This window comes from Crinia signifera, chromosome 3, assembly GCF_055691185.1.
Source record: "Crinia signifera chromosome 3, ASM5569118v1, whole genome shotgun sequence".
Taxonomy (NCBI): domain Eukaryota; kingdom Metazoa; phylum Chordata; class Amphibia; order Anura; family Myobatrachidae; genus Crinia; species Crinia signifera.
Window position 1 is genome coordinate 199,340,210 of NC_139219.1, and position 13,010 is coordinate 199,353,219.

At 40.2% G+C, this 13,010-nt stretch overlaps 1 protein-coding gene across 3 annotated transcripts in view; it reads right to left on the reverse strand.

The window, feature by feature from the left end:
- SMAP1 (small ArfGAP 1) overlaps positions 1 to 13,010 on the reverse strand; it is a 281,227-nt gene that overhangs the window by 141,552 nt on the left and 126,665 nt on the right. Inside the window, exon 5 of one of the 3 annotated variants that reach the window (XM_083177250.1) lies at positions 3,555 to 3,632. The exons of the other annotated variants lie outside the window; for them this stretch is intronic. Coding sequence (XP_083033376.1) covers positions 3,555 to 3,632 — 78 coding nt within the window. The remainder of the gene's footprint in view (positions 1 to 3,554; positions 3,633 to 13,010) is intronic. 3 annotated transcript variants of the gene reach the window in all.

The window sequence follows — 13,010 nt, forward strand, 5'->3', positions numbered from 1 at the left end:
GTTTTGTTTGATTCTTTGTATTTTGCGAACGCCTCCTCATTCAAGTTATTTTTATAGAATTTAAAGGCTCTGGTTTTATTGTTGATAGCTGACCTTACTTCTTTGTCCAACCATGGTGGCTTTTTTTTGTTGAATTTACCTTTAGTTACTTTAGGAATGTATTCAATAGTTAGTGAATTAAGCACCTTTTTTAGAGTATCCCACATTTCCTCTGCATTTTTTCCCTCCATAACCGTTTCCCACCCAATTCCTGTTAGGGCTTCCCTGAATAATTCAAAGTTCGCTTTTCTGAAGTTTAGTATTTTTGCAGATCCTTTTTGATGTAATTTACTGAAGTTGATTTCCAGTGAAACCATATTGTGATCACTATTCCCTAATTGTTCAATTACTTTTGTGTTTGAAACTAAGTCTGTGTTATTTGTAAATACTAAGTCCAAGAGCGCCTCATCACGAGTTGGAGTTTCTACCGTTTGTGTAATAAACTGGTCTTTAAGTAAGCTTAAGAACCCATTGCTTCTTGCTGATTTACCGGTTTCGTTTTCCCAATCAATGTCGGGTAAATTAAAATCCCCCATAATGAATACCTGACCCTGATTTGATGCTTGTTTGATTTGGTTTAAAAGAAGAGACTCTTCCCTTTCATTTATATTTGGTGGTCTATAGCATACCCCTATTATAAATTTGTTTTTTGGTTTCTTATTATTGTCGGTTATCTCTGCCCACACTGTCTCCGAGTTGTCGTCTTCCAGGTCTGTGCTCATATTTTTCTCACATGATGTTAAGTTATTATTTACATATAGGCACACACCCCCGCCCCTTCTATTTTCCCTGTCTTTCCTGTAGAGTGTATATCCCTCCATGTTTAATGCCCAGTCATGCGACTCATTACACCATGTTTCTGTAATACCAATGATGTCGTAGTCGTCCCTACTGATCACCGTTTCAAGCTCCCCGATTTTACTCACTAAGCTTCTTGCATTAGCCAGTAAGCATTTTAATTTATGTTTATTTTTAGATATGGCTCTAATATTGTGATTAGTTTCACCCCAGGACCCATTTGAATTCTTTACTAGCTTCCTCTTTCCCCTCTCCCCTTCAATAGACTCTCTACAGGCCTCCCCACCATGCACACTGCCTGCCCTCTCCATAGATCCGGGAATTCTTCCTCTGTCATTCCCTCCTTCCCGTATACTAAGATCATCTGTACCTAAGAACTGTAATGGTGTAACGTGACTGTTACAACATAACATTTTATTACATGACATTCCTGATGCACCCTGAGAGTTACCCCCGATTATACCCTTGTTATGTCCCAGGACTTTGTCTATGTCTCCGTCCCCCCCCCAATCTCCTTCCCCCATATGATTCCTGATCCCAGTCCGGCTTCTCTCCCTGATGATCCCATAATGTCTTGCTGCCCCCACCCCCCCGTCGCCTAGTTTAAAATCTCCTCCAACCCTCTAACCATCCTTCCCCCCAGCACCGCAGCCCCCTCCTCGTTCAGGTGCTCCCCCTCCTCGTTCAGGTGCAAATTATATGAATCTAATATATATCAGTACATTGTGCTGTGTGTACGGGCGATCCGTCAATCAGTACAGGAGCGATAGGAGCTGCCAGTGATTGAAAGCTCAGTAGGCAGGCGCATGCCCATTTGTAATGTCAGTCTGATGGATCAGGCAACATGTTTTCCTATCTAATCACATCCCCATTGTACAGTCCACACCTATCCACTCTTTTTCACATGTCCCATCCTCCTGGCCAAACTGCTGGGTCAATGTATCACACAGCAAACCAGTAACCTTTCCATTCTGGTGGACTTTATGCAATAAAGAATATCTATCCTTTTGCATCAATGCCTATTTTCCTATAGATTGTAAGTTTGAGAACAGGACCCTCATAACTGACTGTCTGTAAATACCCAGTTTGTTAGATCACTGTCTCCTATTGTAAAGCACAACGAAATATGCTGCTCTATATAAGAAAATGTTAATAAATAAATAATAAATGTATGGAGAACACATTGCCTGATCAGGCAATAGATATATTAGTTTTATATATAACAGTTTTCCTGTTAGGCAGTTCACCTGGCCATTTTGGAAATTATGAAATGTGCCCAGGAGAGTCTGCAAACTTGCAGCCCAGCACACAACTGCTCGTGTTGGCCTGGGAAGGAGGCTGGGAACACTGAGCAGCAGCAGTCTCTGCTCTCCCTGACTTGATTTGCCACACCTGTGCTCTGCTATACCACTAAAGCCAACAGCAGTACTGATCGCACTGCCTCCCCCATCCCTGAATCTACCATTGCAGAAAACCATGGAAATTAAAGAGCCACCAGATTTCGTCAAGCAATAAACACTTCGCATTCAGTTATGCGGTGAGGGACAGGATTCACATCAGTTTGTCCACATATTTTAGGATGGGAAGCGACAAGTAGTGATGCCAATCCCGGGATCTTCGGGATCCCGGTATTTAGGGCATTTTTGGCTGGGATTTGAATCCTGAGATTGGAGACTCGGAGTCACATTGCCTCCTCCACCGCCTGCCGCAGTAGAGGGCCCAGCTGCCACCCTGCTCCTACTTTCCCACCTCTCATGTTGCCAGAGAGGTAACAGATACAGCATTGGGCATATCAGGAGGCCAATCCCGGAATTGACAGTTTTTCAATCCCAAATCCAGGGATTGAAAAAATGGACCGGGATTGGCCTCCCTAGCCACAAATACTAGAGTTTTGTCTATGTTTTCAGATGTTTTTTCCACCGATGTAGTTTCCCTGCATCAGCGGGAAAATTGTGGAAAACGGATGCGGTTTCGGAAAACATGTAGATCAGCGAGTAATTCACCAATCCACCTGTTTTCTGCCTGTGCTGTTTTTTGCCCCCGACAGTTAAACTTTAATTGAACAAGTTAATTTGACCGAAAATCATCGAAAAAGTGATGATTTTTCAACTATCAGATAAACAGCACTATTTAAATATCCCCGATGTGTACAATATGTAACATACGAAACTGTACATGTCAAATACTGGCATGTATTGTTTGGGTAAATCCTAATATATGGTAATAAACTATTTGGATTTTTTTTTATATATATATATATATATATATATATATATATATATATATATATATATATATATATATATATATATATATATATATATATATATATATATATATATAGTTACAGTACATGTGAAATGTATTTAAAACTTGGGAGAACAAGGTGAAATTATACCAAATATCACAGTAGAACACTGCATTAAATGCCCAATAAAAGGTGATGATGAAACAAATGAGGGGAAAAATTCCATTCACAGTAAAGGGAAAAAAAAAAGTTGAAATGGCAGAAGAAATGTGGCTGCTTGCAGGTCAGCACCATTTGCAATAAGCCGTTACATTTTCACAGATAAAAAGGATAAAACAAAAGTATGCTAATATATTGACGTGATATGTATGATAGAACATACTCAAAATGGAGGGTATAAAATCCTCAAAAATAAAATGTGTTACATCACGCTGAACGGCTGCAAATTTCACACTAGAAAATGATATACCTCCAATTTGCTTTTTTCAGCAGCAGCTTGCAGAGAAGGAGAGGATGCCGAGGGCTGCACAGCATCAGAGGAGGACGTCTGTACAAAAGCAGATGAAAGGCATAAGAAGAGAAGCAAGACAGATGATCAGAATTAGTAAACGGCAAGACAGGCAAAGCAACATATGATCTCATTTTCTCACTTGGTACACTGCACCTGGATAGTGTCACACAGGAACAGTTGAAAGCAGTATTCTCATCAAACCATACAACAGGAGCACTTATCTGCCTACTGCCATACAGGTGGCATAAAACACTAAATGTGTCAGTATAATTTGGCATGCTACATGCTAGCAGATCATAGAATTCAAGCTACAGTAGCCTGACTTTAGAGAGGATTAAAAAAAACCTGCAATTGAAAAAAAAAAAAAAAAAACACTGTCCAAAAGATATGAAACCTAGGAGAGTATATAATAGCTTACAGATAGACGAATTATGCATCTTTTACAGAAAGCTATTTAAAGTATTTGGCAAAAAAAAATTTTTTTTATTAATTATAGATCATATTCCATTTTTAGAAAAAGTTGTGATAATCACAATAAAGAACTAGCAGTAATACATATTTTAATTGACAGATAAACTTTAAAATGAACATACCGTATATACTCGAGTATAAGCCGAGTTTTTCTGCCCAATTTTTTGGGCAGAAAACCCCCTCCTCGGCTTATACTCGAGTCAAGTGGAAAATACACATCGGCGGAGCCGGCAGAACACTAGCTCCGGGCGCAGACATATCACAAAGCGCCGGAGCTGTGCACTGCTGCCGCCGGCTCCCCTGCCTTATCCGCCCGCTCTCCCAGCTCACCAGCCGGTTTCCCTACCTTGCCCGCCCGTTCCGGCGCCGCGCTGCAGCAGGACAGAGCAGGGGCCGGACACACGCAGGAGTGTTCGGGCTGTTTCACACAGTACGGTTCCTGCCGCACGGTGAAATCCCGTACGGCCAGGGAGCCGCGCCGCACTCAGAATTTTATAATGGCAGGGATGGCCACAGCCCGGCAGCCGTCCCTTCCAGTGGGGGGATCCGGCTGCAGCCGTGCGGCCGGGCCGTGGCCGTCCCGTGTGAATGGACACAATAGTGTCCATTCACAACTGCTGAGTGCGGCACGGCTCCCTGGCCGTACGGGATTTCACCGTGCGGCAGGAACCGTACTGTGTGAAACAGCCCTCAGAGGTTGACACTTCCTTCCTGGTGCTCTGCTCCCTCTGCTCCGTCCTGCGTCTAAAGTACCGGTACTGTGAATAAAGGTACCAACATGAAATGTTAAAGAAATTCTGGTGTGTGTGTGTGTGTGTGTGGGGGGGGGGGGGGGGGGGGAGGTAGGGGGCAGTGAGGGGGCTCTGGGTATGTGCTGTAATAAATTACCTTTATGCTGTTTTTTTACACACTATGTGTACTGTGCATGTCTGTGTGTGTGTGTGTATGTGTGTGTATGTAATGTATACTGTGCATGTTTGTGTGTGTATGTATACTGTGCATGTTATGTATACTGTGCATGTGTGTATACTGTGCATGTGTATGTATACTGTGCAAGTGTGTGTATGTCTGTGTCAACTGTGTGTAAACCATTTGTGTGTTTTTGTCAGTATTGTTTGTATACATTGTGAGTTCTTCGCTGTTTGTATGTATACTACCGGTAATACCGTATGTGTGTGTGTGTGTGTGTGTGTGTGTGTGTCAGACCAGTAACCGCTGTGTTTCCCACCCCCGGCTTATACTCGAGTCAATAAGTTTTCCCAGATTTTTGGGGCAAAATTAGGGGCCTCGGCTTATATTCGGGTCGGCTTATACTCGAGTATATACGGTATATAAAAAAAAATTGAATACACATTTTACCATTGGAGTACTTTTAAAAAGAAAAAAAGAAAAGCCATCAGTTTAATTCTAAAATACTATTCAAAATCAAACTGCTACAGCCACCTGCACAGCAACACTCACAGGATGATATATTACGGAGGAGATTAAAGAAAAAAAGCAGCAGTAGTCATAAAATATTAGTCTCTGTAGGTATGCATTACAACCACCATTGATTTGCACAAAAGCATCTCCACCATGAGTCGGAAGTCCCATACACACTAGGCGGATATGCTGGCATTGATTGGCAAGTGCATACACACTTGCCGATGCCGGATCCAAGGTGAGCAATGACCATGCTGCCACTGCAGCATGACCGTCGTTAAGAGGGACCTTCCTCATCTGGACATGCTGGATGAGGCACACATCATTATCATCAAGCGTACACACTAGAAGATAAAGTAAAAGATCTTTCAAAATGAGCTTTCTGAAAGATATTTCACTTTATCTTCTAGTGTGTGTGGAGCTTAAAAATTAAACCTCAAATTATGTACATACAGTCGCAATTAGACACAACATACTGTATAGACAAGCCGCACATCATTTTATACGACAGTAACGGCATAACGTTATACGGTATTGGCAGAGAAATACTGCAATTACATACAGAATATAGGCACGCTGTATATCATTTTAATCAGCAAAACCTGCTTAGCATACCAATGCACTTATGGGCGAAAAAATGAAAAATTACATGTATAGTACATGAGATATTTTGACAAATCAAAGTATATTTAGCATTTATAAGGTTTGAAATAATTTAAAAAACTTGACTAATTACACTAGCCAAGTTATATATTTATCCTGGTGAAAACTCAGGATAATATTTTATACTGGCCGCTCTTATTCAGAGCTAAAAAGTTGACTTTAATGAACTCCATTATGTTGCCCGACTGCATAAAATTTCAGATTTTTGCATTAAAAAACAGACTTTTTCTTAAAATGGTACCAAACACTGCTCCTATAATATCCCGGGCCTTGTGTCCTGTGTGGGAAGCAAACCCTGGTAACATGGCACCCATAGGTGAACCCTCTAAGCTTAGACAGCAACTGAGGCAGACGATTATCACCTGCAGTGAACTAGTGATACTCAGTGAATTTCATTGGCTGTGGGCATCTCAGATGCTGAATCAGAAGAGTGAAAGCTAGTGTTTTATTATTATGTTTATATTTATTGTTACAATCCTAGTGAATTTATACAGTGAATTGAAGGCAGACCGAAAAGGATGCTCTGTGCTTGTACTCCACTCTGTTTACAGTTCTGGTTAGTGCGTGATCTATATTCAGCGATCCTGCAGCCCAGCGCTCTTCTGTAAAGCCTTTTATCACTGTATTTGCCACCATACCTGTATATTGCATTTAACATAAAATAGTTCTTGCTTTACTGTACTATAGTTCATTGGAGACCTCACGTGTGTGCAATGGTGATTTTCAATAGCCAATATTAATATTACACTTGCTGGCAATGCCATACGCCACAATTAACAGCAATGTGCCACACTGCAACATAATATGCTGCCCTGCAACAAAGCCTTGTGCATCAATTATATGCACATACGGAGGATAATGAAGCGTGGCTAGATCTGTTTATTGCACTAATTAACGATATTCAATAGAGGTATTGGGTACGTAATCCTATTAGAAGGGTTTCTAACAAAATGGTGGTCTTGCCAAGCTTGCCACCTGGTTAATAAAGACAGTAGATGTTGATAGTGTAAAGTCTTTTGTAAACCCCTAAAAAACTATTTTTGGACATTTACAGAGGATGCCCTGTGTTAAGTGGTCTAAAATGCCATCCTTAAATTTTATATTTGCAACATAGCATTGTTAAGAAAATAGAGGTGTTGCACGCAGATGATTTTAGGTAACCAAAACAAAAATGTGCACGTAGGGCCCCCACAATTCTGTGGTCTGGTTGCCCACTGGCAAATGTAGGAGAAAAAACACAGCTGTGTAACTTTGCCTCAACCAACAGTATACAATGTATGGGATAAAATAATATGTGCACAACAGGATTACAGGAACTTTATGGCCGTGCAGGATGCTGACTGAACTCTGCCACTAATTTAAAGGGGTAATTATTTACATGGCATGGTGCCACATGCCTGCTGAACTCTGAAACTATTACATCCAGCCCAATTTGTTGAGACATCTCAAATGGCAGGCACTACTAGTGGGCAAATTAAAACGCTACCTACAGGGGTGGATTGGGATGGAAAACTAATCTGGGAAATTTCTGTAAGAAGCCCTAATGGGGCATGGGCTGCTAAAGAGGGTGGTGTCTGTCACAAAGGGCAGTGTCCCTGCTTACGAGATGAAAGCAGTTGCAGCTTTCTTTGAGTCTTTTGCTGCCATTTCATCTGTATGCCAGAATACGCAAGGACTGGGACAGTCAGTATTTACAGCCACAGAAATCATGCTTTGTGAATCTTTAGATATCACCATCGGATGCATCATTGCAACTTTCACCATCCCTATGCTAGGTGCAGATCATTCATCTTAATATTGCCTCCCGTGTGAGAAATTCAGCATCTCTTTATACATCCACTTTCAGAAACTCCTCCATGTCACTCCAATAACACATTCATACTATGTACAGTAACATATGTATCTGACTACCCAACCTCCTGTAACAATACACTTGTTGATACATATGTTTACATCTAATGCAACTCTGTACAACACCATTAGGATGCATGATGCAACTCAGACTAATTCTGCACAAGAAATCAAAAAAAGCAATGACCCAAAGGAAAATACACAAACAAGAAAAACAAAACCTGACCACTGAAAAATAGGGGAAAAAAGGCATTTGCACGCACACACACACAAGAGACCAACATTGGCCCAAACAGAAAAAAAAAACATTAAAGGAACAGGGAAAAAAACAAAATCAAAAAATTAAACATTAGCTCCTACAGGAAAAATATAAATAAATTTAACACAATAAAAAAAAAGGAGGGTGCAAAGTATATATCTCATGGTGAGGTGGTACTGTGTCTAGGAGGCCTTGGGGTAGCGTGGTCAGAGTTTACCTCGGATGGGGATATGGTGGGTGGTGTATCTTCCTGGGGCAGGGAAACCGTGCATCTAGGACATCAGATGGGTATATTATATAAGTCAGGGGTTAGAGCAGATTGCAGCTATGTGCCGGAGGTGTGGGTAGTGGTTAGGGTGGGTACTGTATGGTGAGGCTGCGGGGATGTATGTTTATAGCTAGGCTATGGCTGGCGCTGCGCTACTCCCGACAAGTGCCCTGGTTCAGGACAAACCTCTGCCCAATAGCCGCCAAGAGCAGACTGTCTGGCTGACACCAAGACATGGGAGTGGGTAGGCTAAAGGAGGGCCCAGGGACAATGTATAAAGATTATAGTGCTCCTGTTTGCATGCCACAATGGCATACAAATTCGCAGAAGTGCGACAAGCGGCCCACAGTGCCCGATTGGCTGGTGTTGTCTTGCCCAGCAGAGAGGAGTGTTGGACCACTGAAGCGCCAGTTTAATAGGTATCCCTGTGGGTCTATCAGACCCTGAATAGGTCTTATATTTACCTGACAGGGCAGTGAGCAGCGGCATATAACAGACATATGAGCTTACCATAAACATGATTAATCAATGTAGAAGCTTTTTCCCCTGCAGTAACAAAGTGCATAACCTAATTTCAAAGGTTTCTCTTTCTAAATGGCTCAGCCATATTAGGTGGAATGGTTGTGTAGGAAGTTGAAGTTATTTTACACACCAAAATAGGTTTCATCTAAAAGCATTCTTTCTTCATGATTTCATCATGTGTTGTTGAGCACTTTAATGGAAGTATTATCCCCCATGATCCTTTCCCTGTTAAAAATGCAACAGAGAAAGTATTCTCACATTGAGCAGTAAATCTACTCAGCAGCAAACCAGACATCTTTATGCTTGCCTCCAATGGTAATAAGCCAACTTTCCAAATATAATGCCTAAAGCACACCACTGAACTAAAGATAAAGCATAGTCAGGAAAAATAAAAGTGAAATTAGTAAGAAGCTGGGAATAAAACCAACTGCCCTTTATAAAAAACAAAAACAAAAAAAAACAACATGGCTTTCAAAACTTCAAGTTAAATAAACATTTTACTTATTAACAGTTATTGATATAACACACGCACATACATTCTGCAGTGCCATACAGAGAAAATTCAAACTTCACACAGCTAGGATCTTAGTGGGAATTGAATCCAAGACTTCAGCACTGAGGCAATTTGTAGTTTTGTGATTTCTATCTAAGGATGTAACCAACACTAAAATTGCTGAAAGCGAGCTTGAATAAATGTCAAGGTTACAAAAGAAATGATAGATATGCAGAAATATTGAGCAACTACTTAAAAATATTTACTTTCGGCCCCAGTCAAGGGACCCTATTTTTCTGCAAGTCCTACTCTAGCAATTATTTATAAACATAGAAATTGCTATTACATTAAGGTGATATACAATTACCCACAATACATTCTCATACAGAAAAAAGGGCTATTACCACAATTTTTTCACAACCAGAGATCCCTTTTTATTTGGCAGAAAAATAGACAAATTTTAGAATCACATGGGACCCTCAAAAACTGGAGATCTTTGTCTTTCTGCAGCCGCGACGGGGACCTAATGGGTAAAACCAAATTCCAAATAAGCACTGGCATCGTGGGTTAATTGGATGGCCCCTGGTGAGGCAACTAGCTGTGGTAGTTTAATAGGATTTGGTTAAGCTTGATTATAATGGTTTTAACATCTGCCATGTTTGTAATGGGGTGAGAGTAAACTTTGAACTCACAATAATAAATCTCTAGAATAATGGGATATAGTTTATATATTGATTAACACATTTAAGCTTGCAGCCCCTATGGTATTGATCAATATATGAAATAAATCCCCATTGTGTGTGTTATTATGGTGCTGACCCTCTGATTTAAATACATACAAGTATATCTTCCATAGTGAGTGGAGTAGCATGGTGGATGCAAAGCTTCGAGACAGATTATTTATTTTTTACATATATCTATATCTCTTCTAAGTTCAAAGTCTCATGCACGAAGCATACATTAGGACCCATGACCATGAAGTTATTGACAAGTTAGTGTCAGGAGAATGTGTACAGAATCTACTGTTAAAACGTAAAATTTCTAAGTATCAGTGATCGCTTCAGCACACATTTCAGACATCTGACTTCAGTCACATTTTCCTAGGCACTCCTAGTAGGCAGGAGGAGAAAGCCAATACAATGGTGCTCTATGTTCTGAAATCAAGGTTTCGTGCAAAACAGTAAATGTAACTAGCGGAATAGTGAAGTTTGAAATATGCTTTATCCAGACTGATCAGTGTTTGCGCAAGCAAGTTACACTTAATATAATATTTATGTTGATAGAGATTTCAATCCAAAAATCATTTTGTAAATCACAGGATTAAGATTAATGTCTGTATTGGGAGTAAGGAAAGAGGTGTAATTTACCATTTATGAGGTGAGACTATTAAATAATGTGACTGTACTTTTAAAATAAACCATACTGTATGAGATAGAGTGTGTGTGTCTTGGAAATTGACCTTGGACTATCCCCAAAGGATACTGTAAATGTCCCCACTCACGCACAGATAGTTTGCTGTTACATAGCGTTGACAGTAGTTTTTTCCCCGTGTGTTGTAAACATAATTTGTTTGAATGTATAGCAAAGAGTTAAACTGAACAAAAACACACCCCAAATAATTCCATATGCGCACAGGACAGATTGTACAGTATGTCATGTGTATGCAAGGTTGAGTGGCACAAAAAATGTAGGGACTTTTGTGAGGATGTCAAAGACGGCCTTGCACATAAAAAAATGAAATGTGGAAAAAGAATGCGAATGATAGCAGAAATACAGTACTAAACGGACAAAGAATTGTTAGACTAGTTTTGTATCAAGATTTTAATATGACAAAACAGTGTGTTAAGATGGTTACAAGGCTTTCCCATTGCTGAGCAAAATGAAAAATAAATGAAAAAGCAATGTACAGATATTTTGGAACAAATTCAAACTGATTCACTCTTTTTAGATGAGTTATCATCCATGATAAAACCGTATGATTTTGACACAAGTTGCCAGTACATGCACTGGAAAACACCATTATCACCACAAATAAAGAAAAACAGTCTAAGCAAATTGAATAATGAAAGCTATGCTTTCTTTCACATTCCTAACTATACAGTCCACACATATCCACTCTATTCTTAGCATTTTCCATCCTCCTGACCCATGGCCAAACTGCTGAGTCACCGTCTCTTACAGCACATCAGGAACCTTTGCATTCTGGTGGACTTTATGCAATAAAGAATATCTATCCTTGTGTATCAATGCCTATTTCCCTATAGATTGTAAGCATGGGACTACCTATGACGGTCTGTAAAATACCCAGTTTGTTGTATCACGGTTTCCTTTGTAAAGCACAACGGAATATGCTGCACTATATAAGAAACTGTTAATTAATAAATAAATACATATCAGGGGTGTTTTTAGCAGACTGGGTGTCAGAAGGTACAACAGTGAATTAACAATACTACAATAATGTTCTAGAAACCTTACGCAAAATAATCAGTAGACCGACCCAAGCTACGGAAAACAAGATTTTTTGGTATTTACCGGTTAAGGGGAGTATTCAATCTAGGATCACGGCTGTCGATCCCTGCCGACAGCCGTGATCCTGGCCCGTTTGCGGTCAGCCCGACAGTTGAACGACAGGCGGGATTCAATGTCCCGCCTGCCGATCGGCGCAAAGGGGGCGTGGCCACGAAAACGGCCATGGATTGTCGATCTGCGGCCAGGATCGCGACAATCCACGGCCGTTATCGGCAGAACGGGCCCGCCAGCTTCTGAAGTCGGGCCCGTTCTGCCGTGATCCCGCTTCAATGCTGTCGCTAAAGACAGCATTGAATAGGGAGCCGCCGCTATTTCCCACGTCGGAAATAGCGGCGACACATTGAATACCCCCCTAAATTTCTCTGAGTTAATCTGGGGGATACTTTACCACGGATTAGTGAGGTTGAAGTAGCCAACACTTCAGGAGTTGACTTTTTAGGGTATATAAGTTCCTCCCCCTCCAATCCCTTCTTCATTTCTTCAATTTATCAAGTGTAAACCAAGTACAGGATTGCATCATTACCATACGCACAGGCAACAAGGGAGGAACTGAAGTGCCCCACCATATAAACTACAGAAAGTTTGGTACTTCAAAGGCTAGCCTAGTAGAAGGGAATTTAATTTACATCCTTAGGTCAGGATATATATATATATATATATATATATATCTATATATAGATATATATATATATCTATATATAGATATATATATATATCTATATATAGATATATATATATCTATATATAGATATATATATATATCTATATATAGATATATATATATCTATATATATACACACACACACATATATAAATATACACACACACACACACACACACACACACACACACACACACTATAAGCCTTTATCATACAATCATATGATCATGGACAAAATGGCAGTGCCCATTCTAGCTGTGCCTCATGAAACGGTC